This window comes from Lissotriton vulgaris, chromosome 5 (assembly GCF_964263255.1).
Source record: "Lissotriton vulgaris chromosome 5, aLisVul1.2, whole genome shotgun sequence".
Classification (NCBI taxonomy): Eukaryota; Metazoa; Chordata; class Amphibia; order Caudata; family Salamandridae; genus Lissotriton; species Lissotriton vulgaris.
In genome coordinates, this window is record NC_141693.1 from 1,590,428,416 (window position 1) to 1,590,444,979 (window position 16,564).

The following is a 16,564-nucleotide window of genomic DNA, read 5'->3' on the forward strand; positions in this document are numbered from 1 at the left end:
AGTATCCCACCACAATTTTAATAGGAGACCCCGTAATATCGGAATCCAGGGAGATACCCTCAAATGGATCGCATCCTTCCTCACAGGACGAACCTAGAGAATCCGCCTGCCACCCTTCACAACCTAAGAGCATCATCTGTAGTTCTCAAACTTCATTCCCCATCCTGTTCAACACCTATATGACGTCCCTGGCTGACATAGTCAGAACCTATGGCCTCAACAACATTCCTTACGCAGACAAAACCTAGCGTATCCTCTCGCTCTCAGAAGACCCCCCTCAACCAACAGGACCAATTTACACAACTGCATGAAGAGTGTCGCAGATTAGATGAAGACCAAATACCTGAAGCTCAACATGGACAAGACCTTTGAAAACAACGCTGTCCTGTGTAACAACACCTGGTGGCCCTCCGAGTCGAACCCACACCGACAGACCTTGCCCACAACCATGGATGGCATCATCCTGGAAAGCAAACACACCATGGATTGCCAGATCAATGCAGTCACCTCTGCTTGCTTCCACGCCCTTCACATGCTCCAAAAGGTCTTCACATGGCTTCCCATCAATACTAAGAAAACAGTCACCCACGCCCTGGTCACCGGCCCACTCGACTAGGGCAATGCGCTCTACGCAGGAATTGCCAATCAAATCCTGAAGAGACTCCATGCTATACAGAACTCAGCTGCCAGACTCCACCTCAAACTCCCCAAATGGACCCATATCATCTCCCACATCAGGAACCTCCACTTGCTCCCCGTCCAGAAAAGATGCCAATACAAGATGCGGATATATGCAGACAAGGCCCTCCACAACCAAGGACCTGCATGCATTAACCACCGCCTGAACTACAACCAACCTGCCAGATATCTGCTGGTCCGCCTCCCTCACCCACCTTCCCTGCATCTGTGGTAGCCACAGTGGAGGATGTTCCTTCTCCTACCTTGCCCCTAAAGCCTGGAACAACTTTCCCCTCCACCGTCGAGCAGCATCCTCCAGCCCGGAATTCAGAAAAGGACTCAAGCCTTGGCTGTTTGACTGAACACAGCATGACCCGAGTGCCTGGATACCCTCACTGGTGATAAACCATGCTCTACAAATCCAGATTGACTGACTGTTCCCAGTTGTCGTGGACTGGGAAATGTAAGGGTAAATTACCAAAGAGTTTCTCTTATATATAACTTAGTACAGTGTGGTGGAAATCCAAATTAACATATTGAACATTTATATAATGTGCACCAAAGATTTAACTATTTCTTTGCTCATGCATGACAAGTTATCCAAATGTTTCTAAAATGTATGTTTCAAAATGACAAATTTTAATAAATGTCATACTTGATTAGAATGGATTAAATGCAAACAGCAGTGAATCATGTAGCATGTTTTTTAGCAGAATGTTACCACCCCCCCCCCCCACCCGCCCCCCGGCATTCCCTAGGAATAGTCAGCAATTTAATTTTTTTATTGATAACTTAGTGCTCCTCAAGAAATGTCTGGAAAACTAGTAGGTTTTTGACCAAAGTCTTTGGAAATGGCCTATTTTCACTATAACACCCTAGTGGAGGAGTGTGGCTCACTGATTAGAGCGGCAGACCCTGATGCAGAGGTCTGGCCCGGGACCAGGGTTCAATTCCCGACGCGGCAGGGTCCTGAGCCCAAAAATGTCCACGGACTCGATAATTCTCGCCTCGGTGCCTACTCTAATCATGGGGTCCCACGCTGCAACTCTGGGCAATAGCTTGCTTAATCTCCACTACGGCGGCCCACCCGCTGCGGGATGCCTGGCTTTCACCTTGGGGATGCCCAGTAGGGGTTATCTCACAGGGAAAAGCCAGGACGGGTTCCCAAGGCAAGCGCCTTGATGCCTTCGGGTGATACGTGCGCTATATAAGTCGCAATACATTTACAGGTCATTTACAATGTGAGGGAAACATGTGTTTTTTGGCTACTCTATGTCCAATCGGGCCCTAGTGGCAGGTGAGACCATAAACCTCAGGTTGTCCCAGGAACCCGGCAGTGGTGACTCCTTTAGGGCGGAGGGGCTTCGCCAAAGTAGCAAATGTAAATATAATAGTGATTACCATTTTATTATAAAGTGCTAAAGTGTTATGGTCAGCTCAAGTGTGATTCCTGCTGATTGGCAGCAGGGGCGACTTGGCCTAAAGTTTAAAGTGCACTTCAGATGGGCCAGCTGCCTTACGAAGACTAGCCTTACATGCACACTTAAGGCCTCTCCAGCTCAAGCTCTGTCAGTCGGGTGGAGTGCAGACACAAGCCCCCGTCTCGAAAGGAGCTCCAACCAAACCTTGCACTTCTCTTATGCCAACTGCTGTTATAAACAGTGTGAGGGGCTAAATCAGAGTGACGCATCTCTCCTCCATTGGCTGGCCTCTGTTTACGAAGCCAGCCAATGGAGGAGAGACAGGGCAGGGAGGCAGGTTCCAAAGCGCTACTAAGGGACATTAAATCTCCGACCCCAGACTGCGCAAGCGCAGCCTTTAGGTCCTCGACCTAAAAAGGGATTTGTTATGGTTGCCTTTAACTGATTTTCTTTCCAAACGTATACCTTAATTTTTGCTTATATATTGTTATCATACAGTTTATATAATGTTTGCATTTTCTTTCTCTTTTTCTCTTTCCCCTACCCCTCTCTCTTTCTTCTCCCTTCTTCCCTTCCTTACAAAACCTTTTAAAAATGCATTTTCGCCGAGTATGTTTTCGTATTTACCTGTTGGGAAATTTCTCGATTTTACCTTCAAATTGTTTATTTCAACTTGTTTTTACTCTTAAAGCTAGTAATTCTGTACTGATGTTTTACATGGTATGTTACTCTCAATAAAGCTTTCTAAACTAAAAAAGATGCATCCAGATAATGGCATGGTAAAAGTGGTAGTTCACTTCTGTCAGAATGCAGCATAAAATGCGTGGGAGTCTGTGCCTACAAAAAGGAACATGAAACATTAGGCATAGGCCTGGCAGGGTGCTGTCTATGGAGCAAAGTTAAGAAGCATTTTAAAGAGATGTTGACTATTTAACATATCTAGAAGGGATTTCAATGGACAATAAAAATCTGGTGTCCATAGTCAATTTCCATGTACCGAAGGACTTTACGGAGCAGGATTGCTGAATTCAGGAAAAGCATAATATAAACCCAATCGTTTTGTGTACATTTTTTGAAGCCTTTTACCAGCAGTTCCAACAATACATTCAAAAAGGGTAGAGGAAACATCTTTTACTGCTTGGTTTACAAGTCATATGCTTTCATTTATCCTTGTTTAACATTTTAATTGTAAACATACATTTAAATTCTAAATGACTTATTAGAATGGACAGCAGCACAGATCTGCATAACCAATAGTTACAGTAGGACTGCAAGATATATATAGAATAGCTAAAATGCAGAAACGTCTAGCTCAAAATCTCCCAGAATCCCTTTAAGTGTTCTTCGTCATCTTTCTTCTGATGTGGTTTCTCACAATGTCTTTCCTCAGCTGATCGTCTTCCTTTCGCTAGCCAGCTTTCTACATAGGACAATGGTTCAAAAGTATTGAGAGGTGGGCCATTAAGATTCAGCCATAAACATGAAGAAATAGTGGCTGCATGAGATGATCTTGTTGGAGAAACAATTACATTCATGGCGCCAAGTCCTCTCTCACAGTCTGCACTGTTTGCTGGCAGAGTTTCCATGCACACAACTAATTCTTTAAGTATTTCTGGGCATCTCTTACCACCAGAATCTGTAAAGCACCTATAAGCGTCTATGGTCTCTCTTAGGGGCAGATTAAAAGTTGAACATAGCTGTGTAACTTCCACTTCTCCATATAAAATAGGTGTGTCACCGACTGGTAAATTCTCCTGATTGAGTACGCTGAAGCTTTCAATTAATTCTGCATCTGAGCCTACCCTACATCGTTCATTAAGCATTTCGGACAGACTTTGATAAAATTGCCTAGGGTTAAGCGAACTGAAGTTGACCCTTTTTTCAGAAATCTGAATACTCATGAACTGCCCTTCGTCTGCTGCTCTCTGAGCAATAGTAGCAAACTTTCCAGGTGTGTCCTTCATAGCTGTAAATCTATAAACCTGATTTAGCAAACATCTGTGGGCATTAACAATGGTCATGTCATGCCTCTTTAACAATTCTGATAAGTCACGGAGTTGCTCGAGCGCATCACACATTAACCCTAAATCTTTTATGAATGAACAAGAAGTGAGTTTATACAGAAGCCCTTCGTATTTACCCCTATCTCGTGTTGGCCTGGACGGGTCCTTAGAGGCATCTTCAAAATGCTTGCACAAAGCTGGAAAGCAGTGCCACACAGCTTGAACAGCCCCATAGCTCGATGCTACCCACCTTGTGTCAAGCATTCTGCCAATTTTCTGCAGCTGAATAACCAGTTCTTTAGCAGTCATTTCCAGCTGCCTTGCATTCCTTGGTGACATGCTGTATGTTGCATACAACGAGTCCAAGAAGATTTTAAAATGATTGGTTCCAGCACCATGGTCGATTGCATCTGCCACAGCAAGCTCCAGGCGGTGTGCTAAACAATGCCACGACAATGCAATATTCGGGAAGTCTGACCTTAGTAACCCTGTGACTTCTTTGTTAAACACAACGGCTGCCCCATCTGAGCACAAGGCAATCCATATTTCATGCAGAAGGCTCATAGATAACCCTATATTTTCAAAATACTGCAAGAGAGCCTTCTTAGTGGCCAATGAATTAATTTCTTGTAGCTCCACGAGACCAAAGAAAACAGTCACTGGTTTACTCTGGTCACCAAAAGCACCACGCAGATAGATAATTAATGCTGGTTTGTTGATTATGTTAGTACTCTCATCAACAATCACAGTAATCTTTGGCTTGTGGTCCTTGATGTAACCAACAAGTTTGCTCTGCATTTCTGCTGCTATGTGTCTGACTATTTCAGCAGCTGTGACGTTGCTGTGTAGCACACGACCCATAGCACTGCCACTTGTTTCCAGGAGTTTAATTAAATTGGGATAATCTGTAAAAGGGCAGTTATGCTTTGCTAAGTAGTAAGCAGTTATAAAAACTCTGCATGTGCTGTCCAGGCGGGTGACGTTGCTTTGCTGAACTGCTTCTTCCACTGTGCGGTTTTGGAGCGTTTTACAAATTTCTTCTGCAACCAAGTGAGCGCCACTTGCCTTATGCTCTGAAATCTTTTTCCTAATCTGCTTTTGCCGGAAAGATTTTTTAGTACCAGAGGGACCAACCTTTCCTTCTGCCCACTCAGAGCTTATTCTCATCCCATGGACACTACCACCAGCTGCTTTCACCTCTTTGCAAACAAGACATCCAACACGACCCGAACTCAGATATAACCAAGGATTTTCCTCTTTAAAATAATACCACTGCTTTGTGTTCCAGCAATCTGGAAGCTCGGTGACGTCTACTGCGGATTCTTCATACAATGTATCCATAGGCACCGAATCCATATCAGGTCAGATATGCTGAACATTATCAATGTGCCAAGTTGGAGTAGCCTTGTCAGTTATTCGTGTGTTGTTTCTGTGGTAAGGGCAAAATAGAAGTCTGCAGAGATTTGAGTTTCAGGAGTGCTCTCGCTGACAGCGCTGTCATATTTAAGGAAGAATGGATGAGGGGGGCCCTCTGCTGGTAATTTGTTTCCTGCGGGTCATTCCTTGCTGTACTTGTCTCACCATCCAATCTGTAAATGAAATGAGACAAGTTTACTTCACTAAACAACTGAACAGCTCTCAATCAGGCATTCGCACCGACCACAGAACACAGACAGCCCTCATTGCAGTCAACAATGACAGCAGAAGCATCCTCGACCAAGGAGAAATGGCAACACACATCCTCCTCAACTTCTTTGCAGCTTTCGATGCAATCTCTCACAAGTCACTCATCAGAAAGCTTCAGCACTTTGGATCTGCAGACCGGCCTACAAGCGGATATCCTCCTTCATCACGGACAGAACTCAACAAGTTAGACTTCCCCCTTACACCTCAGAACCCAAGAAACTCACCTGTGGTGTCCCTCAAGGATCATTGCTCAGTCCAACACACTTCAACATCTACATGCAGCCACTCAAGGACATTGTCAGAGCCCACAGCATCAATACAGTATCCTTCACCCGACGACATGCGTCATCCTTACTGACTTAACCAGCATCATCAAAGCAAACTTAGCCAACTGCATGAGCAACGTCCCTGCCTGGATGAAAAACATGGACAAAACTAAAGTCTTAATCTTCTGCAACTACTCTCCCTGCCACCACTCTTGTGGCCCTCTGAACTTGCCTCCCCCCATGCACCCCAGCAGACCATGACAAGAACCTCGGCATCATCCTGGATGCCAACCTCTCCATGAGCAGACAAATAAACGTTGTCTCCTCATCAGGCTTCCACATCCTGCAAATGCTACGCAAGTTTTTCAAGTGGATCCCACTGAACACCAGTAGAACGGTCACCGAGGCGCTTGTCACATGTACACTAGATTAAGGAAACGCTCTACATTGGAATCCAAGCCCATGTCCTATACAGACTCCAAACCACTCAGAACGCCGCCACAAGATTCATCCTGAACATCCCGCGAAATAACCACCCCTCAACAATCTCCACTGCTTCCCAGTCCAGGAAAGTTGCAAGTTCAACTTACTCACCCACACCTACAAAGCTCTCCACAACACTGGTCCAGTGTATCATAACCACCGCCTCAGCTTCTACCAACCCACCAGACACCTTGGATCTGCATCCCATGCAAGAGCACACCTCCCTCACATCAAGACCACCAGAAGCGGAGTACATTCATACCTCGCAGGTAAGTTTCGGAACAACCTTCTGAAACACCTCTTTGTATTATGAGGCCACTCATGGGGATACCTTACTTTCCAGGTGTTTATACGCTCTCTAGAACTACAGGAGCCTAAGGGCCCAACGTTATTTTGAATTGAATCAGCCCCAGATCTTTGGAGGCACACTTGGTAATTGTATGCCTCACTTATAGTCCATTACCAATTAGTTGTTAGTCTGTTAGTTTACCTATTTTTCTTATTAATCCTAGGTGCCCTCCCCCACCCCACCACACCACACCACACCACACCACACCACACCACACCACACCACAAGCTCTAGTCCTGAGGAAAACCCCATAGTACGGTGAAACACCACCTACATGATCTCGGGGTCGAAACGTCAACTTTTTTACACCATCACCTACCCATGAACAACAGCTTATTGATTACTGTGTCTGATTAGATGGGATAGGCTACCAAATATTTTTCATGTGGGTTAAACATACTTTTGTGATGTCAACTATTTACTTGTGTGACCACACTATTCTTTGAAACTATTCACCTAACCTCTAACCCTCACAAAACCACTTACCCACCCTACTCCCCCTGAAATTTTTCTCTGTGCACGTTTATTTTTTAATACATTTTGTACATATACATATATACTCACACACACACACACACACACAAGGATGTGAATAAACAACATCTCTCATATACGGTTTAAGAATATTTTTGTGCGGGCGTGGCCAAGTAATATGGCGGAGCAGACGTGATCCTGCTCAGCTCCGCAGGCTCCGGATCGGCTGAACGGCTTCTCTGCTGTTTTTCGGCGGTGTTTTGTCACCTACTACCCGTCTGATGCCTGCCGACATGATCCTGGTCCCTGTGTGATGTTTGCGGCGCCTCTCGATCAGAGTTGTGGAGGCTGAGAGGCGGGTTGGTGGGGCTCCCGGGCTTCGGCCGCCATTTTGTGATTCTCTGCGCCGGCCCCAGAGTCCCCGAGCATAGTGGAGGTTCCGCGTGTGCCACTGGAGGGGGCCTCTTGGCTGACCAAGAGGATACCGCACGCCTGCTGAGATGATGAGTCACGGTCCAGAGCTGCAGTGTCAGAGCCGCTGCGAGGCACTCCACGCTGTGACGGAGGCGGCGGACCAGTGAAGCGACGGTGGACTCCTTGGGCGGTTGCGAGTTGCCCCGGTTGTGTGACTTTGTCCCCGCATGAGTTTGTTGTGGTGCCGCCTGCAGCTACCTGCAGTCGGCGAGGGAGCTGATCCCCCTGTGCCTGACCTTAAGATGGCGGCGGCCCTGGCGAGGAACCCTAGGCACTGAAGACTCTGCACCGAATATCGGGCGGCGAGGCTGCGGGCTCTGCTGGGGGGCACGCTTATTGTTGCTGGCAGAGTTTTGGGGAATCTGCTCCTGCTGGCACTATTGGGGGCCTATGTTGCTGCATGCTGTGAAGCCCCCCGGTGTCTCAGATGTCAGTCTACCTTATTTGATCTCTCAGAGCACCCCTGGGGCCACGGTTTACTCTGCGCCTCATTCGCCTTGCCTAGTCTTGGGGCTCCTTGGATCGTATCTAGGTTGGTGGATTGGCTCCTATGCCTCCTAAGAAGGCTACCAACAAAGTCTCCAAGTACTTTAAGGTCTCGGAGAGGACGGCTGCCCTGAGTGACGCTGTGCACCTGCCCGATAAGGCGCTCACACAGGAGGATCTGGTGGCCACCCTCCGTGATTTCAAGGTGGAGTTGTGCCGGGAATTTAAGAAAGACCTTCGCTCCTCTGTGGATCAGTTGAAGGCTGATCTTACTGAAAAGCTCACCACCCTTCGGCAGGACCTCAATGCAGTGGGCACCCGTCTTTTGGAGGTTGAGGGTCAGATGCAGGATTTAGTGGCGACTCAGGCTAAGCTACAGGATGACAAGTCCCTCCAAACCCAGCTTCAGCAGGCTTTGCTTAAAGCGGAGGATTTGGAGAATAGATCCCGGAGGGAGAACATTCGCATTAAGAACTTGGAAGAGGGGGTGGAGGGGCCGGACCTGAAGGCCTTAGTCGCTGGGCTCTTCGCCAAGATTCTAGCTCCTCAGCAGCTCAAAACCAAGATCAACAGGGTCCATCGTGTTGGGTTGCTCCAGGCGTCCCAACGCAAACGTGCTGGTTAAGCTCCACTCCTTTGAGGTGAAAGATGCCCACTTCTCAGCTGCCAGGAAAAAGGATGAGGTTTCCTTCCAGGGACATAGCTGTGCTCTTTACCAGGATTTGGCCTCAGCAACCCTGGCGCGCCGGCAGGCGATGAGGCCCATTACTGCTAAGTTTCAGAGGATAGAATTCACTACAGATGGTCCTTCCCTTTTGATCTCATCTTGGACTATGGCAAAAAAAAAAAAACACCACGTGTCAGACATTACACAGGGGCTATGAGTTTTGGGGATTCCTCTTCCGGAGGGGACTTCTAATGGGGCATCTTCCGCGGGGCGGCTCCGCCAAAGGATGGCCCACGCACCTGGCACACTGTCTCGAGGAGGCGCTAATATGCTGCGGCTGATTGGGAATTTATGACCTCTAGGGGGTGGCAGGGGGGGGGGTTCCAGTGGTGACTGGGGGGGTGGGGGGGGGGTTGATTCGTTTTTGGCCTCTTGTTTTGGGGTTGGTACCATGTGGGGAGGGTGGGCTGCGGAGAGAGTTCTGTGCGTACTGTGATCCGGAGAAAGGCGGGGTCTCTTTTCCTGATGGTTAACGTAGCCTCCTGGAACGTTAAGGGATTGAACTTCCCCCCATAAACGTCATAGGGTGTGGAAATATTGGACCGATCGCAACTTTGAGGTGGTGGCATTACAGGAGACCCACCTCAAACGGACTGAGGTCTCTAGGCTGCGTTACAGGAGCTATCCGTTAATCTACACCTCCTCTGCTCCTACGAAACACAATGGGGTGGCCCTGCTCTTTCATGTCTCCGCACATTTCCAATTCGCGGCTGTCCAATCTGATAAGGAGGGGAGACTACTGCTTGTTAAAGGTCGTTTGAAAGGTACTCTTTGCACCTTTGTTTCACTATATGCCCCGAACTCTCGGCAGTCTGCCATCATTTCACTAGCTCTTGACCTGATAGTGGGCTTTGCCGAGGGTCCTATTGGGTTGTATCACGATCCATCGTCATCATCGCGGGCGATCACATGGCGGCAATTACATCACAAAGGAAGTTACACCGGCCATTTTCTCATCGTATGTAGTTGCGACGCAAATGCGGCCATGTAATAGGATTGCATGTCGCATCAGCGTCTTTACATCGCGCGACATGACAACGCGATGTTTGAGCCCACACGTTTAGAATCTTTTCAGCCAATGGGTTGGTGGGGGTATATATTGTATTAACCACCGTGTCTGCAGCCATTTGTGCCTGTGTCGTGACCCTGTGGAAATCGGTAAGTGTACATTGTTTTTGGTTGTCCTTGTTTTGCCTCCCTCTGGTTTGTGCAGACCCTATCTCTGGATATTTGGCACAAAAGTTACATAAACGATAGCCTTGTTTGCTGAGGTAAGGGACAAAAAGTTGCAGCTTGTTACGTTGCGTTGCGTTCGAGGCAGGGGTGCACGGTCTCCAGAGCATTTCAGGGAACCTTTTCCCCTCCCCAACTATAACATTTAGCTTGAATTTCTCCATTCTTTATTTTACTTAACAATGCAGTGACTTACTTTTTGGCGCCTGATCAAACGTGCTGGCTGTGGAAGGCAAGGTCACTTGGTTCCCTTTCTGAGGCAGACATTAATTATCCAGTTGGCTCTCCTGTGACCTTGAATTTCACAAGCCTCTTTTATTAGAAATCAGCGAAGCTTTGTTGAAGCCCTGTACATATGTGACCAAGAGGAGCTTACGCTAATTGCACGTGGGTGCCATCTTCCTTGTAAATGGTGCAATGATATGTACAGGCCGTCCGTTTTAATAAAGCATTGATTTGCATGCTTATTTTAAAACATCACCCTTTGCTAATAGTCAAAGTCTAGGACTGGGCATGATCTGAAATGATGTGACTATGCTTGTAACAAATCAAGTACAAAAATAGGATGAATTTGGCACATCCAAAACTTCCACTTTAACAGCAACTGTTCAAATGCATAAAACCTCTGTATAAGGAGGGCCACCTTCTATTAAAGAGCAGCTGCATCATTGCACATGTCATGGGCCAGATGTTTGTCCGTCTGTGTGCAAATGTGTAACTCAATGGAAGAAAATTAGGCAATTTTTAGGTAACTTGAAGAGCACTACTTAATTAATAAACATGCACACTTCAAGTAAATGTTTTTGGATCGGAAATAAAAGCATGCATCCGAGTAGGAGACAAGTATTTCGGTCTCAGGAATCTAAGGATGTATGAATAAAATAAACTAAATTGGTCAGTGGCTGCCATCCATCCATCCATCCATCCATCCATCCCCAGCCCCCATACATGCATCCATCCACCCAGCATCCATCCACCCAGCATCCATCCACCCAGCATCCATCCACCCAGCATCCATCCACCCAGCATCCATCCATCCATCCATCCATCCATCCATCCATCCATCCACCCACCCACCCACCCACCCACCCACCCACCCACCACCCATACATGCACCCATCCATCCCACAGAGGGCACCAGTCAGGGGTGCACTCTGTCGCCCATTTTGTTCGCTCTTAGTATTGAACCGTTGGCGGTCCGCCTGCGATCTAATGCTAAAATCAAGGGCATCCCCTTTGGCGGTTTCGAGCATAAGGCCCCTTTCGTTGCCAATGACATTCTCCTCTCGCTTACGGACCAGATGTCTTAGTTACAGGTGGTGCAACATGAACTACATGATTTTAAAAGGGTGGTGGGCTTTAAAATAAATTTCACGAAATCTTTCATACTTAATCTCACCCTCCTTCTGCTGAAGTTAGGCGCTTGAAACTCCTGACACCTTTCCAGTGGGCTAAATCCTCTTTGTTATATTTGGGGGTGCAGCTCACTGCCCAGGTGGGGGACCTGTTTAAAGCGAACTATCCCCCCCTGGTTACTCAGCTTCAGCGTGATCTCAAGCGTTGGTCGCCTCTCTACCTTCCCTGGCTAGGGCGCATCAATGCCATTAAAATGACGGTTTTGCCCAAGTTCTTATATCTGTTCCAGGCACTTCCTATAGAGTTACAGCGTTCTCTCTTACCGAGTCTCCGCATGCTGATCACTAACTTTATTTGGCAAGAAGGGAGAGCGTGTTTGCCCTATCGGGTACTTAAGCGACCTCTGGATATGGAGGGGACTAACTCTCCCAGACTTCACTTTATATTATCAAGCTGCTCAATTGCGGGTCATCGCTGAATGGTCTGCTAGGGATTCAGACAAGCACTGGCTCCATATGGACCATGCTGTTGTAGGTCGCTATATTTGGGATGTGCTGTGGAAACCCAGAAGTGACCACCTGCCTAACGCCTATCTTAGCACACCCACCCGAACGACATTGCTCATCTGGGATGTTATGTTATGTTAAAATGTATTTATTAAGCGCTCGTACGCCCGAGGGCTTTATGGCGCTATCGTAGAGAACAAAACACATTGCAAAACTCAGCAAAAAACATAATAATTGTAAGTGTCAACAGTAAGCCTGATTAAAAAGCCAAGGAATGTCTGAAAGTGAGGAGATCTGGACTCATTTTTAGAGAAAACGGTAACGAATTCCAAAAAGTGGCTGCAAGATGGTCAAAGCAGCAGCCGCCAAGGCGTTTTTTCTTAAAAGGTGGAACAACCAATAAAGCTTTATAAGCAGAACGAAGATTTATTGAGGGGTTATATCTGGAAACAAGGTTTTTTATAAATTTCAGACCCGTGTCCTGTAAAGTTTTGAAAATGATACAACCCGTTTTGAACGCAACTCGCTGTGCAACAGGCAGCCAATGAAGTTGTTTCAAGCCAGGTCTAATAGACTGCCATTTTGCCTGTTTGAGAATAAGCCTAGCGGCTTGATTCTGGACAAGTTGGAGTCTTTTTGCAGGCCTGCTGGGATTCCCAAGTAAAGACTATTTGAGAAATCCAGTCGGGACAAGACAAGGGCAATGACAACCTGAATGAGTGCGGCTTGCGTGAGAAACTGGGCTATTTTTTTTATTTTCTTACGTTGAAAGAAGCTGGCAGATCCGCACTAAGTGTGACTCCCAGACTTTTAACCGAGGAAGATCTCAAAGGTGGAGCCCCTATGCTAGATGGCCAGAAGCATGGACTCCAGCTTAGTTCGCTTTTCCCAGGCAGGATAAGTTCTGTCTTGCCTGGGTTAAGCTTTAGATGATTAAGACTCATCCACCTCTGTATGTGAATCATGGTGTTCTGAAATTCCACCACAGAGTCTGGAGTGTTAAGGGGAAAAACAAGTTGGAGATCATCCGCGTAGTTGTAAATGGTGACTTTGGCGTTCTTTAGGGAGTAAAGTAGTGGGCAGAGATACAGGTTAAATAATAAAGGTGACAATGATGATCCTTGCGGCACCCCGCATGTAGTGGGAGTTAGAGGAGCTGTGAAAGCGCCAAGTCTTACTGATTGCGTGCGTCCTGTGATAAGAGGTAATACAACTTAAGGCAGGACCCCTGAGGCCGACTTGTTCGACACGGTTGATAAGAATGGTATAATCAACCATGTAGAACGCTGCCGACAGATCTAAAAGCACAAGGGCCTGGTGGATGCCTCTGTCTGCATTGCGTCTTAGAGTGTTTTGGACAGCAAGGATCACAGCTTCTGTCGAGTGACAGGGACGGAAGCCGGCCTGATTAGATTCAAGGTATTCAGAATTTTCTATGAATTTGGACAGGGTTTCTAGGAGAGAGGGGTGGAGCGGCTTCCCTTCCCCCTACACACCTATACACTTCAACCCTGCTTTTCCCCCAGCACTTCTTGAGGGCCCATTCAACAGTTGGGGGGAGGGGGATTGCTTAAAAATTTCTGACCTATTCCGGTACAGGAAAGTCCTGATGTTTGAGGAATGTAGAAAATAATTTGCACTTCCTAAAAGTGAACTTTACCACTACCTTCAACTCAAGCACTGGGTTACGACACCCTCTATTAGGGTGGCAGCTACTAGAGACCTTACAGACAGAGAAATTGGTGGTTCATAGGGCAGGTTCTTTGAAAGGTGCATGCTCTGCTATTTATCGGTTGTTGCTCCACACTCTTCATTCCACACAGGCACGCTATATGACTTTCTGGGAACGAGTTCTACGTAGGGACATTTCAGAAGGGGAATGGCTTCACATCTGGAGGGATATTGCACAGCACAACCAATCCATGGCCCTCCGAGAAGACCATTATAAAACATTACACGATTGGTACCTCTACCCGCATCTTCCCTGGTACTTCTGATCTCTGCTGGCGGGGATTTGGGTTGCTAGGGGATTTCAGACACATTTGGGGGGACTGCCCCAAGATTCGGCCATTCTGGGAAGAGATTTTATCCCACCTCAAAGATATTTTGGGCTATTCTATCCCAGTTTCCATCGATTTTGCTCTCCTGGGCATTAGAGATCCCTCCTTGGGCAGGCAATCTAAATCTGATAAAGCGATCATGTGGACCTGTCTTGGGGCAGCCAAGCTTACTGTGGCACCTGCGTGGAAGAAGACGGGCACTCCGGCGACATTGTTGTGGCATGCCAGACTGTGGCGGATCCTTTCTATGGAACGTCTGGCAGATATCTTCCGGTACAACTATGAGGACTTTGTGCTCAGCTGGGGCCCTTTGGTGGCCTTTTTGTCTCAGGGCCTGCCAGCTGCAGTTGCCCTTTGTCGATACGGGCCATGCAACTCTTCCAACTGTAGAGCGCTACTCTGGTATGTCAACAAGCTGTATGTATTGTGGTGCCCCTGAGGGCCTTGCTCTGAGAGTTATGCGTTATATTGATGCTTAATACAAAAGAATTTGACCAAAAAAAAAAAACTTGTTTGCACCTACAATGCACTGCTTATGACCTCACATATTACTCACGACAAGTTAAATTGCATAATAAATATCACTGATGACATCATACAATCAGTGTGACGCCATCCTATAGGACTTGTGGACCTCAAATAATTCAATATGCTACACTTGTGGACAATTTTCCATTCATCTTAATAGGATTACACTCTTAAAAATTCACATTACCCACAATTTGAAGTCAAGAGGTGGACAGATATGCATTTGCCACTGTAAAGACAACTTGTGTCCGGCCCTATGGGCAGCGCTCCCTAGTTTAGTAAAATAGTCTACACCCATTTCACAGATGGGCATAATAAAACACATCCTTAGATCCATGCCAACACCAGTATGAGATAAACTAGCACTAAATGGGACACCAGTACCCTGTACATTAGTCAATAATTACAGTGCCTCAACATCTTTAGGGAAATTCTGGAAATAAAGATGCAGAGCTTATACAATTAGTCTACACTCCTGTATTACAACTGTTTAACGTGGGCACGAAATAGAGATCCACTGGTGGTTAATGTGTTCTTAACAAACATTTTGGCCTTTTACTGAGTCTTTTCTTTTTAAACAAACTTTGGCTTCAAGTCACACCTACTTTCAAACATACTTCTGCAACCCATATTAAACTTCTTTAACATGGAGTACTTACTGCACTCCAACCTTAAGTGATTTTTAGATGGTGCACAACATACCTTTTAAAATGCACAGTTACATTTGCCTCCAGGGCTTTACTATTTCCATACAATTGACCTACACGTGTACACTCAGTCACTCTATGCTGCATATGACTATGGAGTTATCATTGATGTCATCAGCAAATGGGAAACCTAGGTACCAGTCGATTGGTTTCTCTCCCAATTAGCATAACTGTTGGTGCATTTTAGCTACAGGGAGTGGACACATGTTTATCAATGATTTCATTAAACATGTTGTGGCTGATGTTATGCGTTAGGCCATAAGCAGTGAATAGCAGAAGTGCAAGTTATAGTTAGCTCAGAAAAATATAACAAGTGAATATTGGAGGTTATTTTTTCAAAATGTTAGTTTTAACCTTATTTCAACACCTAACTATAACTCCACTTTAATCATTGATTTTGTCAGTGAACTTGTCCACACAGAACAGTCAGTCTGCAGCAGCAGTCACGATGTCAAGGAAAGACAGGGGTGAGGCAAGGTCAGGAACTATCCGCTGTGCGAAGGTGAACAGAAGGTGTCCAATCAAATATCTGTTAAATCAATGGGGTTCACCCACAGAATAAAAGGACCTGGGTATGAATAGTAAAAAGAAAGATGGTCCTTGACTATGATTTAAGTAAACACTTAAATGAATTTCATTTGTTTTTCGGTTATGCAGTTAAATTCGCATACATTGATTCAATCAAAACAGTGGGAGAGATGTATTCAGTAGTAGACAAAACCCAAAAAGTTTGCCACAATTGACTTGGAAAAACCCGGGAATTGAAAAAGCAATCAAAGTATATCCACACTATGTATATTTGTTATATCAAAAATTCAATTATTTATTTTACAATTAGATAAAACAGTTGTCTAAACGGCGCAGTGGACTATCAAGAGTATAGTCAGTGAGGAAGGGAAATGGGTGCTCAAGTGATGAGGAGAATGGAGAAAAAGACAAAGATGATAAACAGTTATATTATTTACACAATACAAAGCGGGATAGCCTCCGCTATCTTATAGGCCTGTCCCCTATAGTTGTCAATTGGGGGGTATGGAGGGGGGTCACTAGGAGGGATACAGGCAGGTCAATTGGTAAGCGTCGACGTTTCGACCCTGATGCTCTTGGGATATTGAGGACCTCAGCTG

General features: G+C 46.1%; 1 protein-coding gene across 1 annotated transcript in view; it reads right to left on the minus strand.

Annotated features, from left to right (window-relative positions):
- Positions 1 to 2,745: 2,745 nt before the first annotated feature.
- Positions 2,746 to 16,564, minus strand: part of LOC147716756 (E3 SUMO-protein ligase KIAA1586-like) — a 56,516-nt gene continuing 42,697 nt past the window's right edge. Inside the window, exon 2 of the mRNA XM_086923701.1 lies at positions 2,746 to 5,691. Within this exon, the coding sequence (XP_086779827.1) occupies positions 3,407 to 5,458 (2,052 nt within the window). The 5' untranslated portion in view covers positions 5,459 to 5,691 and the 3' untranslated portion in view covers positions 2,746 to 3,406. The remainder of the gene's footprint in view (positions 5,692 to 16,564) is intronic.